The 16,171-nt window shown below is 44.8% G+C and overlaps 1 protein-coding gene and 1 non-coding gene across 3 annotated transcripts; both read right to left on the bottom strand.

The window, feature by feature from the left end:
* Window positions 1–3,350: 3,350 nt before the first annotated feature.
* On the bottom strand, window positions 3,351–11,971 carry Eif5 (eukaryotic translation initiation factor 5). 2 transcript variants are annotated; one of them, XM_036206154.1, is made up of 12 exons: window positions 11,887–11,971; window positions 11,577–11,770; window positions 10,434–10,713; window positions 10,241–10,322; window positions 9,828–10,000; window positions 9,475–9,586; window positions 8,275–8,417; window positions 7,837–7,998; window positions 7,090–7,251; window positions 6,656–6,820; window positions 6,302–6,436; window positions 3,351–5,377 (listed from the first exon to the last, which is right to left on the bottom strand). In XM_036206154.1, exons 3-12 carry the CDS (start codon window positions 10,503–10,505, stop codon window positions 5,288–5,290), a joined length of 1,296 nt encoding a protein of 431 aa, XP_036062047.1. In that variant the 5' UTR covers window positions 10,506–10,713; window positions 11,577–11,770; window positions 11,887–11,971; the 3' UTR covers window positions 3,351–5,287. The 2 variants fall into 2 exon arrangements, with proteins under 2 accessions (XP_036062047.1, XP_036062048.1); XM_036206155.1 differs by having other exon boundaries at window positions 7,837–7,995.
* On the bottom strand, window positions 8,940–9,065 carry LOC118595930. Its single transcript, XR_004946615.1, has one exon. It is a non-coding gene; the product is annotated as a small nucleolar RNA SNORA28 (small nucleolar RNA).
* Window positions 11,972–16,171: the final 4,200 nt, after the last annotated feature.

The following is a 16,171-nucleotide window of genomic DNA, read 5'->3' as shown; positions in this document are numbered from 1 at the left end:
GGCAGTACACATCCTCCGTTGTGCTGTCTAGTGCCAGCAGCTGCCTGTACTGCAGCACAACCCTTCTTTTGCTACTAACCTAGTTCAAAACAGTCTTCCTGTGCACACCGAGTAGGATTGGATCTCCATTCCCAAGTGCCAAACCTGCCGCCTCCAAACACTAATGAGGTCCAAGAAACAGCACTGTACTACCTCCTCCTAGTGGTAGGAGGCGCCAGGTACAAATAATTTACCTTTTACTTCAGCAGGCCTCAGATGATTAGACCGGCAAGAACATGGAGGCTCCTGAGAGCACCTTATGGCCATCTTTCTTACCTGATCATCAGCTCCAACCAATGGGACACCTTAGTGCAGTGCAGCAGTGTGCCGCCTTAAAGGTGGGTCAGCTACCTTAAAGATTCATGATAGAGCAGAAGCAGCATAGCTCTGGGGAAGACATTGAGTGGAACTGGTGCCTTCTCCCAGGGAACAATGTGTGAGCAGTGTGGCACCTGCCCCATTGCTCATCTCAGGGACTATCAGCAGTCTATCTGCCACTGTTTCACTGGACCACTTCTAAACCCAACTGCTGCCAATCAAGTCCCTGAAAACAGAGCCTGCAAGCAGGGACTCATTACATAGTGTTCTCAGAAGGGATGTAAGGAAGCAGAATGGGGTCAAGGAAAGCAGAGCTGTGAAGGAGAAGGGCTATTACTGTTCTCTAGTGTTAGAGCTTATAGAATGTGTGTACATAAAGGGGATTATTCATGTGGTTTGAGACAGGATTTGTGTAGCCTTGGCTATCTTGAATCTAGGTCTACAGACCAGGCTGGCCTCAAATTCAGAGATCCACCTGCCTCTGCCTCCTAGAGTGCTAGGATTAAAGGTGTGATGACCTGCCCCCCCCCCCCAAGGGGATTTATTCACTTGTTAGAGTGGTTTACAGGCTGTGGTCCAGCTAGTCCAACAATGGTTATCCGCCAACAGAAGGTCCACAAGACTGAAGGTCTCTCTTCAGCATATGCCAGAATCCTGAAGTAGGCTCCAATGCCAGTGAAGGAATGGACTTGCCAGGGAGAGTAAGCAGGCAGAGTAAGCTTCTTTCTTCTGTCCTTCATATAGGCTGCCAGTAGATGTGGCCCAGATTAAAGGTAGATCTCCCACCACAAAAGATCCAGATGAAGTGGGTCTTCCCACTTCAAATGATTTAATTAAGAAAACAAAAAAAACCAAAAAAAAAAAAAACCTTCTCACAGCTATACACAGCTACTTGGGTTTTAGGTAATTACAAGTTGATAACTAATAGCCTTCACAAGGGCCAAAGACTGAATTTTAGAGTTAGTCCCAGGTTGAGATGGAGTGGATTTATGAACATTACCACCCCCCCACCCCCACAAGAGTCAGTCAGTCATAGCTTGTTGACTTCTCAGACACAGTAGCCACTGTTCTGCTGAGGCAATTCTCTATAGAACGCAGCTCGAAGCTGAAGCAGTCAATGCTCACAGCGGTGATGAGGGGCATAGATAAAGACACCTGCACACACTAACAGACACATAATTTGAGACAGGACCTATTCAGCCCAGGCTGACCTGAAACTATGTACCAGGCTGGCCGTGAACTCATTCACCAGCATGTCACCATACTTGTTTTTTTCTGCTTGAGAGGCATGCACCACTATCCCTGGCTAAAAAAAAATTGTGTTTGTGAGTATAGTGCCCATTGAGGCCAGAGATCATCAAATCCCCTGGAACTAGTTATAGGTGACTGAGCTACTGATAATGGATACCGGGAACTAAATTCTCACTTTTGAGACAACTCTCTACATAACCTTGGCTATCCTGGAACCTCCACTGTAGATCAGGCTGGTCTCAATCTCACACAAGATCCTCCTGCCTCTGTCACCATGGCTGGCCACGTATGGGTGTTTTACTTGTATTTATTTAAGCACACTATGCCACTCCAGCTGAGCTTCAAGGGTTGCACGTTACACCCCTCCCCCATCATATATATGAAAGAAAAAACGGCCATACTCCAAGTTAGGTTTAAGGCGTAATATTCTTTGGGGAAAGGGAGGGGGAAGTCACAGATACATTACCAGCTGGTATTGGACAAACCCAAGTCCTACCATATGCCCAGCCATGATGCACCAAATATTGTCTCTTACAAGAACCATTCCTGCCTGGCTCAAAAATAAAGTCTAGTGGTAGTGCATGGAGGCAGGCAAATCTTTTGTATGTTTGAGCTCAGTCTGGTCTACAAAGTGGAGTTCCAGGACAGTCATTGCAGAGAAACCCTGTCTCAAAAACCCTGAGAGAATAGTCTTAATCACTACCCTAGGTGGATATAAGCTCCAGGTTTATAGGACTTCAAAGGTTCATGGGATCAGATTCTGATGGGGAAGGGGCAAGGAGAACATTAGCTGATCATTTATCCATGCTATCCCACTCTGGAATGCCACTAACATGGGGGGCTGATGAGGTGGCTGAGACTCTGCTGGCTGAGTCCCAACAACTGGAGTTGGACCTCTGGAACTCACATGGAGAAGAAACTTCCACAACTTGTACCCTCCCCTAAATGTGTGTAATACGGTTTATAAGCCCATGCAGAATCTAAGTGAGGATAGTACACATACCTGCCATCTTAATACTTGGGAGGTAAAAGCAAGAGAGTTCAAAGCCAATTTCAGTACCCATACTGTAGGCCTTAATTAGTAAGATGTGCAAGGAACCAGGAAGGTAGTCCGAGGACAGTCTAGAATCAATGGAGTCTGAATTCCCTTAGTAAAAATGTTATTCAAGATTTGGAGCTTGGAGGTGGTGGGGCATGCCTTTAATCCCAGCACTTGGATCTCTGTGAGTTTGAGGCCAGCCTGGTCTACAGAGTGAGATCCAGGACAGGCACCAAAACTACAGAGAAACCCTGTCTCAAAAAAACCAAAACCAACAACAAAACGAAAAACCGAGCCATTTCCAATCTATAGAATACATTCTACACCTAAAAAGGCCAGTGGGGCTGGAGAGATGGCTCAGAGGTTAAGAGCACTGGTTGTTCTTCCAGAGGTCCTGAGTTCAATTCCCAGCAACCACATGGTGGCTCGTGACCATCTATAGTGGGATCTGATTCCCTCTTGTGCTTGAAGACAAGACAGGTCACTCATGTATATAAAATAAACATACAAAAAAAATTAAGCCAGTAACCCAATGAAAGGATCAACCTGTTTTCATACACAGGGCTGACATACATATACTCCACAGAATACCTGACATTCTAATCCAAAGCATGAGGTATAATACTGGAATAGCTTTCAGTGCTTTTTACTTCACTATAAAATGAAAACATAGCTTAACTTTAATATTAAAGCAGAGACAAAATTTAATTTTAACATTGTTTTAATCAAGTAATGTAGCTGTTTGAAACAGGAAACTTTTTAAGACACCTTAATAGAGCAATGAACGATTGATTACTCTTAAACCCCAGATTGTGTGAATTTGAACCCCACTGGTTTGGCACCAGACACAACAGTGGCTGAAGCCCAAGCCCCTTCCTCGGTATTGGAGACCTGACTGTGACAGCTCTAAGACAAAATCTTACCAGGATGAGGTTGAATATGTTGATCTACTTGAGAATCTCATGATGACAAATGGATGGTTGGGCCATGCAAAAAAGAATCTGAAACCTACGAAATGAGTTTGCAAATACCTCTTCTTTGGTGTGACACTGCATCTTCCCGTGTTACCATTCCAGGTATATGGCTCCCATTCCATGTTCAGCAGACTCAAGGTTTTAATTTTACCAAAAATTTGTATCATTTCAATGCAAAAAATTTACATATTTATTAAAGTTTTATAATCTGTGAGATTGATGACATAAAGGGTAAGATCTAAACAATGTTATGAGCTAGTATGCCACACAAATTAACCACCTGGGTTCTTAACTCCCAGAATGCACTTTTCTGGAAAGGAATATATATGATAACAAGTTTTTAATGCTGAAGATGAGTTTGCAAATATAATCAGGAACCCAGATGGAGTTTACACCAGCTAATGGGTAAGGAATTCACTTGTGTCTGAAGTTCAAGGCTCTGAATGGGCTGGTCAGGCCCTATCAACTGCACCCACCCAGTGGCCATCACCAGACTTCTCAGGTGCCCAACTATATTCAATGTGAAGTAAAAAACATCCCAAGTCTTACACCAAAATACAGGCTCTGACTCAGAAGTATGATTTTAACTTTCTCTTTAAATAAGACAATTGGGGGCAAAGGGATCAAGCTTGAAACACAATAACACTTATTTTGGCAAGATAGCAACCAAAATCTAAAGTACAAGCTATTATATTCAAATTCAAAGGCATTGAAGAATAAACCATAATATTGGGGGTGGGGAGAACACATTGAACACAAGATACAGTATGTCTAAACATCTTGAAATTATAATTTAAGGGTAAAAGCTGAACAATTATGCTGTTTTAGCTAGGAATTAAGTGCACCTTTTCCTGTTTCTCCCAAATAGAATCAGAGTTTAAGATTTAATCACACCTCAAAGCTTTTTCTCTCATTACAAAGCAACCACTAAATACACACAAAATACTTATTTGTTAATTATTTCCCTGGCTCATAAATGTGCAAAGCACATGACTCCAAAGACTACAATTTGGGGTGAGTGTACACAAACTGAAAAACCACAACTCCAAATTTCAAAACTTGCTCTTAAAACCATAGGACACACAGGTTGTTTTCACTTCTCATGAAGATGTCACACTTATTTATTCATCAGTCTCCCTTAGAATGACAAGAATTATCAGTTGCCAATCTGAACAGATGAGGCCTGGAGATACAACTTTAAAAATATCCCATTTCTTAATAGCTGAATAAGGTCATTACAATGGTTTGCATTCTCTAAGTTTCAGCACCTGCAATCAACCAGGCTCAAGGACCTAATGGTGTAACATCCTATAAGTAGCCAATTACTTCAGTGTAAGCCATTCAGAGCCCAAAGTCTGAAGAATGACCAAAATCAAATCTTTATTTTTTAGTAACTGTATAAATGTGATCCAAATGTGTCCACCACTAGTTTTTCCAAAAGAAACATGCTATAAATAAGCAAACTACAACTGTTCACTGATAAGTATGGACTCCCTAGATGTCTCATTGGGCTTAATTATAGACCACTCACAGTAATAGCTTTTTAGTATCAAGTGTAGCATGATGTTAAGCCATTTGAGCTTTTGCACATACATGTTGCACTTCTGGCTGATAATGGAGAAAAATTTGCAGCATTACACTGTTAAGCTAAGTTGCATCCATCCTTTTAAATGGCATCAATATCAATGTCGTCATCCTTGTTGTCAGACTTCACAGTTTCAACTTTTGGTACACTGGCAGTCTTCGAATATACCACCTGATAAAATAAATCATTTCATCAATTAAATGTAGGCATTGAGCAACCACCCCTAGTAATATTATTTCCATTAAGTTTCTCTTGTTTTTAATTTTTTGAGATTACAGTATTTTCCCTTTCCTTCCCTCCCTCGAAGCTTTCCCCCCGAACCCCCACCCTTCTTCCATTTTGGTGTTCTGAGACAGGGTTTCTTTTCATAGTCCCTAGCTGTCCTGGAACTCAGGAGATCCTCTGCCTCCTGAGAGCTAAGAAGGTACATGCTACCATGTCCATCAGTTATTTTATTTTATTTTTTTTTGTATTTTCGAGACAGGGTTTCCCTGTGTAGCTTTGCACCTTCCCTGGATCTTGCTTGGTAGACCAGGCTGGCCTCGAACTCACAAAAATCCGCCTGCCTCTGCCTCCCGAGTGCTGGGATTAAAGGCGTGCACCACCACCCGGCATAGTATTTCTTTATGCCTAGGGGTAAATGTCTATCATTGAGTTAATTTAATTATTTTCTAGGGCTGGAAGAGGCAGCTTAAGGTTAGAAAGAATGCTTGCTTACCTAACACTCCCCAGAACGCATATAAAAGTTGTCTCCTCCACCCAGAGAAAGACTATATATATATATACACACACATATATATACATATATGTATGTTTGCTTATGTTTTCAAGACAGGGTCTCTCTGTGCAGCCTTGGCTATTCTGGAACTCACTTTGTAGACCAGGCTGGCCAAAAACTCAAGAGATCCACCTGAGTGCTGGGATTAAAAGTGCCACCACCCAGCTGATTACACTTTGTTTTATCTTTAATCTGAAATTTGGAACTCTACTTGGAATCAGTTCAAGGCTAACCAGGGCTACACAAAGCAAAACAAAAACAAAACTTCAATGTCCATTGCCAATCAAGTACTCAATAACATGTTCCCTAGCTTTTACCTCAATATTCTCATCTTCATCTTCTTCTTCGCCACCAGAAGATTCTTCCTCTGCTTCCTTCAACCATTTAATAAACGGTTCTGCTTTGACACGAATCTCTTTGGCAAGTTCTTTTGAGACATATTTCTTAGAGGCCTAAAAAAGTTCAGAATTTTCTCAGTGAAGATTTGAAAATATACTTATACAACAAGCTATTTAAAGGGACTGGGTCATACCCTAACCTTCAACAGTACATACATACTAAGAGACTAAACAACAATTTCTGCTGCCTTTTAACCATAAAGAGACTTTAACCCACCCCCACCAGCTGTTTTGATGCTTCTGAACTTCACAAACAACTTATGTGCTCCCCACCTTTTCCGACCAGCTGATGATGACCTCCTCTTCTAAAAGGTCTGCATCATACATCTCCTTCAAGATATGTGGAATCTTGGAGATCAGCTGAGCTTGATGCATTGCTACCACACATTCCAAACCATGAAGAAGGTACCGCTGAGCCTTTTTGTTGTTATGACAAAACTGTAAGTAGATAGTTAGCATCAATAATAGTCCCTATTCTAAGATAATTCAGTACTTTAAAAAACATTCATTATCTTAAAGCATGGCACATGTAACAATGACTAAAAAAGGTCAATGCACAGATACCCTTACCATTTGCAGGTGCTCCCACACTTGGTAAAGTGGGCCAATTACCTATTTTCAGGATGATAATATAGTGGACTGAAGCAATTTAAAGCCACAGTACTAAGTTCACAATCTTGATTTATAATCCCCAAAAAGTCTCTTACTCTTAAGAAATGGCGCCTGTATTTCTTGATCTGCTCTCTTATCTTCTCGTTAAAGAGAACTTCAGTCAAAACAAGAGGACCCATAGCTTTTACATCCAGTCTTTCTGCCTCAGCAACAATTTCTTTATCAGATGAATCAATAATGCCCTCTTCTTTCTTTTTCTGGAAATAAAAAATTCAATGAAGTATGAGCATATCTTGCTATGCTGTAGATAGTAGTCCTGCTTTCTTTCTCCAAGATTTCTACCCAATTTATGGAAGTATACCCACTATACTTCCAATGTTATTTTTTGAATAAGAAAAGCAAATACAAGCACTGAATTGAAAATATACAAAGGGAAGGTGTGAGCCGGGCGGTGGTGGCACACGCCTTTAATCCCAGCACTCGGGGAGGCAGAGGCAGGCGGATCTCTGTGAGTTCGTGGCCAGCCTGGTCTACACAGGAAAGGAGCCAAGCTACACAGAGAAATCCTGTCTCAAAAAACAAACAGCCCCACAAATGGAGGGTGTGGTGGAATACGCCTTTAATCCCAGCAGAGTGTGGAAGACCTCTATGAGCTCCAGGCTACTGTGGTCTACACCAGTGCCAGGACAGCAAGGGCTATAGAGACCCTGTCTCAAAAACAAAAAACCACTGAATAAATACACTTCAAAGATATCAGAGAAAAAGTTAGCCAATTATAAAAACAAACATTTCAAAGGCCAAAGGTTGTATGATGTGTGTATTTGTAGATCAAGCATATTTACCTTAACAAAATCAAACAGGATGTTAACACGCTCTTCTATAGTTCTTTCCAAATCATCGCTGAGTGTCAGAACTTTTGCATGGTCACTGATTTCATCCATTCTGCGCCTCTGAGCTTCCTCAGTTGTGTCCTCCCCCCAATCATCATCCTCCTCTTCTTCCTGCTTAAACAAAAGCAAAGCTCTTCAAATAGTGGTATTAGTCACACTGACAGGATCAAACACCTTTGCCTGAAGACCAGAGAATGTACCTTTCACATGAGTGCAAACAACAACAAAATGCTAAGCAGGGAAAACCCAGGCTCAAAAATATATTCAGTTTAGCTCAACTCAAGCAACCAATAGTACAGTTTTAACAGTGCACTACATTAACAAATTCAAATTTTCGTTCATTTCAACCAAACACCAGTTTTCCACAATTTTAAAGTGCCCTACACTCACCACAGCATGTGGAGGAGGACTAATTTCATTTGGTGGTGGAGGTGGTGGTGTCTCACTGCTGGATACGGAGCCATTTTCCTTGTCCTTGCCCTTTCTATTTTTCTTTTCCTTTTCTTTCTTTCCTGTACCACTGTCACTATTCTCTACAGGGAAACAAAAGTTAACTTAGTCCTACGGTTTATGCATCACTGACTATCAGATTTAAATCCTACCCTCTCACCATCGCGACTCTCCTCAGTAGTTAACACAACAAAATGCAACTTAGAATTCTGAAGGGAGGGCTGGAGAGACGGCTCAGTGGTGCAGACCACTTGTTAAAACCCAAGTTCGATTCCCAGCACCCGTATGGTGTTTCACAACCACCCATAACTCCAGTTCCAGGGGATTCAATGCCTTCTTCAGGTCTCTAGGGCACTGCACACACATAGTGTACAGCCACACATGCACACAAAACACCAACACACCAAATAATAAATATAGATTCTGAAGGGATACAGACAAATATACTACTAACCACATTTCACAAGTTATAAAATACAATGAAATAATGCCATTGGGGATATTAAACTGTTGGAATTGTTCATATAATGCCTCAATCAAGTAGTTTATCCCCATGAATTTAAAGAAAACCATATCCAAAACCTGACCATCCAACAATTAAAGAGTTTGTTTGAGTCTATATAACGGCTTGTCTCATGGGGAAGAGAACACCGGAATAGGTTGGACTATCTTGCTATAGCAAGCTCAAATTGTGTCAGATAGTTTTGTTCATCTGCCACAGAGTGTTGCTTGCAATTTTCTAAGCCACTGTAGCTTAATGAGACAAGGCTTGTTTTCAGAAAGGTAGATCTTTTGATGGATTTCCATCATAATCTATTTTATAAATCAACGGGATAATATAGTTTGGTAGCTTCCTTTTCACTTTTACTGTTAAATAAAACACATTTTTCAATAATATCTTATAGTCAGTCAAAAATCACAAAGTCCTAAGCCAAAGACAGGCAGGCAGACCTCTGAGTTCAAGGCCTGCTTGGTCTACAAAGTGTGTTCCAGGACAGCCAGGACTACACAGAGAAACCCTGTCTCAAAAAACAAACAAACCAAAAAAGTCCAAAGACTAAAGTCCCTTACACTGTATATATTTGTACAGTAATAAAACATTCTATTTTTTATTCCAATAGTCATTTTGTTATGACTTACCAGGTGGGTTTTTGAGAATGAATGTACAGAGTTTATGATGTGTGTCAAGCATGCCTCGGTACCCACAGGCTTTACAAGAGTTACCTATTGTTTGCTTCTTTGGATTGACATGCTGTCAAGAAAAGTAAAAACAAGTGTCATGTATAGTTAAAAACAAAAACTGTGTATGAGTTTATACAACATTAGAAAACATCTGAAACACTAACTTAACACAAATTTTCTTCATAGTAGCCTAATTTTAACAAAAGGTATTCTCTAACAAGTCTGGCTCCTTCTCAGGAACATCAAAGCATAATCAGGCAACACCACAAAAGCATATAGAATTTAGTGACAAAAACTTTAAAGGCACTCACCAGATCTGTTTCAGGATTCTCACACTCAGGACAAAGAACAAATTTTTTAATGAATCCATCCAACATGTCTTGCAGCTTATTCGCCTCATGAGATCCATTGACAATGTAACGGTCATTCTTAACATCAAACTGGGTCTGTGCTCCCAGCTCACAACCAAAATATTTGGTGGGATCTACAGAAGACAAGGTATTTCATTATAGTTAACTAAAGCACTGGCTTCACACAAAAATTTACACAGAACTCACCGTTCCTTAAAATTACAGGGCCACTGGGAGACAGCCAGGGTAGTTTAATGACACCCAATCAAGTAGGTACGAAGTTCCACACTTGCTAGTTAATATATGATCGAGGAAAGACTGTCAAGACTATATCCATAATATACCTTTTTCAGGCTTCTCCAAGCTTTACTTACACGTTGGAGGCCGATTAAGCGCCTTTGCAACGTCAACCATGTTGACTATAACTGTCTTGATTCCATTTCCTTTGCCCTCAACCTAAAGGAAATAAGAATTTCAATTTTGCACTGTCTTCCCTGTAAATGCAATCTTTCAAATCCCATGAAGAACATATGGACCAACGTCTTACTAAAATGAAGATCCGTATACCTTGGCAATCAAACGGGGCATCTTGTAGCGATAGAACTGGTCTGACACGCTGCGGTTGACGTTGACAGACATTTTGGCTTATTAGTGACTTTATCAATAAGATGAACAGATCTTTGATTGCAACTTTTTGGTATCTTCTGTCTGGAGAAGAAGGGATGACATAAACGACTGCAAGAGTTCTCGGTCTCTGACATGAAAAAATTTTCGCCACTGAGGCTGTAAGCTTCTTGCTTGTATGCTATGTTTCCCCAATACAGGTACCAATGGCTGCGCAACAGCTCTGGAAGAGAGAAGCAGAGAACACACAAACACCCCTACCGGGTTAGTACCACCCCTATGCCGACAGACCAACTTCCTGTCTTAGAGCACCCCGCCCCATCAACACTCCTGGCTCCCAGCGCCCGGGTTCGAGTGCGTGTGTGTGTTGGGGGGACAGCCAGCCTCGGGAACAAAGCACACCTCCAGGAACCTAGGCGCCCACCATCTTGACCAGAGCGGTGGCTGTGGCGGGGAAATGGCCCACAGACCACCGGCGAGTCATAGGCGGCCGCCGCCGCCGAGCGAGTTCTAACCGCCGGCCGGGGAGGGGCCCGGCCCTCTTCTCCCGCCGCAGCTCAAGCCCGCGAGCAGCCAACTTCTCCAATCGCGCCTCCCCCGGCTGCCATCCTTGTGAAACGGGAAGCGTCGGGCCGGACCTGCCAACCGCCAAGCTGCGGCTTCGGCGACTCCGGCGACCGGCTTCAGGGCGGCACGTCCGGGCCCGGAGCCATGGGCTCCGTCGGAGCACGAGGACCGCGGCCGGAGCCGCGCCCGGGCTCGCCGCGCTCGCCCCCTCCAGCGCACGCCCCGCCGCCCCGCCGCCCCGCCGGCCGCCCTGCGCCCTCGTCCCCATGGCTACGCGACAGCGAGCGCCCGTCGCCCGGCCTCCCTCTTCCGGCGGCCGGCGGGGCGGAGGTGCGGCCTCCCTGAGTCACAAACGCGCCCGGGGCCTGACTCAGCCCGGCGCCGGCACGCGCGCGCGCGCCCCCGCGGCCACCGGCCTCCCCCCCCCCCCCCCCCCCCCCAAACTGCGCCACACGCGCGGCAGGTCACGCGGCCGCGCCGCCATCTTGCCGCCGCCATGGCCCGCCGCCCGCGACTCACCGTTTTCGTCAAATAAAGACATAAACCCAACGCGGCTCGCCCGGGACTGGGAGGAAGAGGCGCTGGAAACCGGGTCCGGAGCGGCGGGGCGGGCGGCGAGCGGAGGGGCGGCTGGGCAGGTGCCGCCGCCGAGCAGCGGGAGGGGCTGTCCCAGCGACGTCCGCGTCCACACCAGCAGCGCCGAGCCTGGCGACCTGGCGGGGACACGGCTGTGAGCCGCAGGCGGTGCCTGCCCCCCGCCGGCGGCCCGCGGGGTGGAGGGGCGGGAGCGCTGGGCAGGGGCACGGGCCACCGCCCCCCGCGGACTCACCTCTGGAATGTTCTCGCTCTGACTGAACAACGCCGCCGCCGCGCTCAAGCTACCCTCGGCCCCGGATCCCGCCCCCTGCAGCGGGCCGCAACTGCTCATTGGCCGCAGGCCCACCCGAGCTCGCCAGCCATTGGCTTGCAGGCGCGTCCGTTGCACCTTTCCCCGCCCTCCACTTCCTGGGGCTCCACTCGTGGGCTCGGCCCGCCTCCCGCCTATCCCCGCTTCCTTCCCCTCCCTTTCCCCCCCCTGTCTTTCCCAGAGGCCTTCGCGGTCTCGCGATAGCTGTGTTTTGCTGTGAGTTTGGGCGCTCAAGGCAATATGGCGGTTGCCTAGTTCACCTGCGGGGCGGGGCCGACTTGGGCCGCGGCGTTTCCTGGCTTCGGGCCACGCCGGTTCTAAATGGTCGCCCTACCTAGGCCTAGCGCCGCGGAAAAGGCAGCTCCGGCTGCCTCTTCCCCACTGCCTGGCCCGGGGCTGTCATCCCGTGTGGTGCCTCCCCGAACTCGGGAAGCAAGGCACGGCTAAGACTCTGCGATTGTGGCTCTGGGGTTTCCCACGATGGAAACGCCACCTTTTGTGTGTAACTTGGGCCCCCGAAAGTGCGTCGTGGTGTGGTTTCGACCCCAGTAAGGTCTGGCTGTGCCTCAGAGCCAGCCATCCCCTCCTCGGGGCTCAGCCGCCACGTAAGGCCACTCTAGCCCAGCCCAGGTTACAAAGTCGATTCCTGGCTGGTGAGCGTGGCTCCCGGCAGGTGTACCTGCTGAGGCCACGGTTCTGTATTCACTAACCATTTCTGTTCGGAAAAAAAGCCCCGACTTTTTCTTTGTTGTTGTTGTTCTGTAGAAACTCCCTCATTGTCTAAAAACTTAGTTTTTTTTGTAAAAAGTTTCTACTGAAACTCAAAATCGTACCAATTAAAAGGTAGAAATACCTGAGATTGACCAGAGCCCTGTTCGAACTTCTTGCGGCTTCTGAGAGCAGCAACCTGGCTTAGCAGCTGCGTGATTTCCTGGATGGGGAGAAACAACAGTGTTATGGAAGAGGGGTTGCTCTTTGTTCTAAGCCAGATGAATTTGTAAGGTTCAAATAGAAAGATCTAGTTTGTTTTGCTCAAAACCAAGGTTATTTTCCCATGACTTATAAGACCTATAAAGCCATTTAGAAATCGACAAGTGTCATTGGGGCAGAATAAAGACACGATGCAGAACTGAGAGATTTGTGTCATTCTCCGTGAGTTTTCCTTATTTCACAGTACATGGCTGTACAATTTTTAGGTCGAATGCGTACTGATTATTGGTTACCTGGGTTCCCCATCGTTAAAGTGGAAAAATAGGTCCCGGGCAGTGCTTTATGGATCATGACTTAGCAGTATTGAAACAGATTGAGTTTTTGCTCGGCTGCCCTCAAATGGCATTATTTTAGAAACTCTCAGAAAATAGGGATGTGAAACTAATCTGAGGTAAGAGGCTTGTCTCAGAAAAGTATTTTTGATAATGCTATACAAAGTGGTCTTTTCTGTATGTTTGATGACCTGATCTTTAATTTAAATTTCATTAAAAAGCCTGATGTGCTGACACTTTTAATTCTAGCACTCTAGCGGATAGAACACCGTTAAAGGCTAGTCTACATCGTGAGTTCCAGGACAGCCATAGAAACAAACAAGTAAATAAATAAAAATAAAAAAAGCTGTATTGGCAGGAGGTGGTGGTGCACATTAAACCCAGCACTGGGGAAGCAGAGGCAGGAGGAGCTCTGAGTTCGAGGACAGCCAAGGCTATACAGAAAAACCCTGTCTCAAAAAACAAAAAGCTTGCACTAGTTCTAACTTCAACTTTTAGTGTATGCTCCACTGCTGTGCTATTATAGGCAACTTCTAAGAACACATTTCATGCCCTCTCACCATATAGCCAACTTGACCTCAAACTCACTGTCTCAGCTGTAGAAGAATCAGAGCATGCGCTAGCACACCCAGCTAACAAGTACTCAATCACACCATTATCAATGCTTACTATGTCTTAGAAATTTGATTAGACTTCCAATACACTGAAGACTTTTTATTCCCATTTTATAAACAAGAAAATTGAAGTGTGTGTGTGTGTGTGTGTGTGTGTGTGTGTGTGTGTGTGTGTGTCTCGGGGATGAAGCTGCTTTTCCAAAGCTGTATTCCCAGTAACTTGCAGAACTGGCATTTGTACCAGTTCTCTAGGATCCTAGAGCCTCCCTCGGTTAGCATGTGGCATACACTTCCAATTAAATACAAAAATATAACGAGGCGGTTTATATGTAACCCCACTTAATCGACTAATAATCTGGTAAGGAAGTGTTGTACCCATACTTTACAAGCGATGACAGCCCTTTAATGCACGGTGGGCAGCTTTTGAACTCCGGCTTGTTTGACGCCAAGCTTATTGCATAATTTCCCCTGCCATTTCCGTCCCCACCTCATTTGGCTGTTATTTCCTTCAGCCGGGTACTTACAGTTGGTTAAATAATGGACACTGGGTGCTTATGAAATCCTTGTCCATGGGTTGTGCATTTTGGCACTGGGAAGCTGACATGAATAGTTGCTGAAGAGGTAAATGAGTAAACTGCCTGGCTGGTTGTTTAGACATTGGTGTCTCTGAGTCTGTTCAGTCTGAATTAGTCCCCTGAGTTAAAATCAACTCTTTGTGGACTAGAACTTTGTGTTTCTGAGAGTAGGCCATTGAGGAGACTAAGGTAAAGCCAGCTTTGAGGGGCCATCTGGTTGGTCAGCTGCTCCACCCCCCTTTATGACATCTGTCTCTCAGCTTTTAAGGCTGCACAGTTACTTCAGTTGCTGCCTCTTGCTTGAAGAGGAGCTCAAGGACATGAGCATCCTTTTTCTTCTGGCTCACTAGCCCATCTCCTCAGTGTGCACTGAGAAGAACAGGCAGCCAAAGATGCCAGAAGGGAGTGAGTGGTCTCTGGTAAGCACAGAAGCCTTGACTGCCTGATGGGCTGGTACCTAAGTCACAGCTTTTTTGGGGGGGGAGGGGTTCGAGACAGGGTATCTCTGAAGTTTTGGTGCCTGTCCTGGAACTCATTCTGTCGATCAGGCTGGCCTTAAACTCACAGACATCCACCTGCCTCTGCCTCCTAAGTGCTGGGATTAATGGTGTGTATACCACTGCCATCCAGTTTAAATCACAGCTTTTTAAACTGTGGCTTGCAACCCCATATGGTATTGCATAACTGTGGAGAGCATGAAAAGTTTGGCAACAGTAAAAGGCATCAATCAATAAATGACCAAAAATTAATTCCAAGTCAACATACCTATGTTGCATTGTACAGCATCACTATTTCTGAACCAAGACCATTTTGGTCCCTCATCCCTCAGACAGGGTTTCTTTGGAAGCCTGTCCTAGAACTCACTGTGTAGACCTGGCTGGCCTCAAACTCATGGAGATCCACCTGCCTCTGCTTCTCAAGTGCTGGGATTACATGGTCTTGCACATGCCATCACACCATGCAATGCCATCAAAGGCTTCCTGAGTCACCTCTGCCCAGATTGGAAATCATTGTGAGTTAGGAGGGGCAGCATTACTGTAAATACAAAGGTATTGCTCTTACAGAAACAAACTTACTGCTCTTCATCATGTATCAAGTTAGTATATACTGTGTTACAATGTTTTATTTATTGACTTATTTTGAGACAGTGTCTCACTATGAAACCCTGCTCAGTCTGAAACTCCCAGAGATCCACCTGCCTCTGACTTCTGAGTGCTGAGACTGAAAGTGTATACAACCACACCTGTCTAGAATGTTTTATTTAGTTTTTAAATTCTATTTGGGGGCTAGTGAGAAGATGGCTCAGTAACTAAAGGTACTTCCTGGAAAGATTGGTAATCTGAGTTTGGTCCCCAGGCCCCACATGGTAGAAGGAGAGAACTAGTCCCACTTGAAAATGGGCACAGTAGCATGCTCCCCAATAAAAGAAATAAATGATATTTTAAAAATTAAAAACTGCTGTTTGACTACAAGGGAGTCTATCATTAAAAAAAAATGAGGCTAAATGCGGTAATCTCAGCACTGGGTGTGTGTGGAGGCAGATCTTTGTGAGTTCAAGGCCAGCCTGGTCTATATAGTAAGTTCCCAGGCAGCCAGGGCTACACAAAGAATCCCTATCTAGGGCTGGAGAGATGGCTGCTCCTCTGCCATCGTAGATGCTGACCATCTTTCTGAAGTAGAATCTTCATGGCCTGAACATTTCTTGGCAATAGTTTTGAGCAAAATATATGTTTAATAAGAAGATAACCACATCAAG

This window comes from Onychomys torridus, chromosome 14 (genome assembly GCF_903995425.1).
Source record: "Onychomys torridus chromosome 14, mOncTor1.1, whole genome shotgun sequence".
Classification (NCBI taxonomy): domain Eukaryota; kingdom Metazoa; phylum Chordata; class Mammalia; order Rodentia; family Cricetidae; genus Onychomys; species Onychomys torridus.
The sequence above is the reverse complement of the archived record's forward strand: the minus strand, read 5'-3'. Positions and strand labels throughout refer to the sequence as shown.

Coding starts and splice junctions, on each gene's coding strand:
- Eif5 (XM_036206154.1), bottom strand. CDS start 10,505: ATGTCTGTCAACGTCAACCGCAGCGTGTCAGACCAGTTCTATCGCTAC. Junction 6,821..7,089: donor ACAGGCGCCATTTCTTAAGA/GTAAGAGACTTT, acceptor ATCTACTTACAG/TTTTGTCATAACAACAAAAA. Junction 5,378..6,301: donor ATGAAGATGAGAATATTGAG/GTAAAAGCTAGG, acceptor TTATTTTATCAG/GTGGTATATTCGAAGACTGC.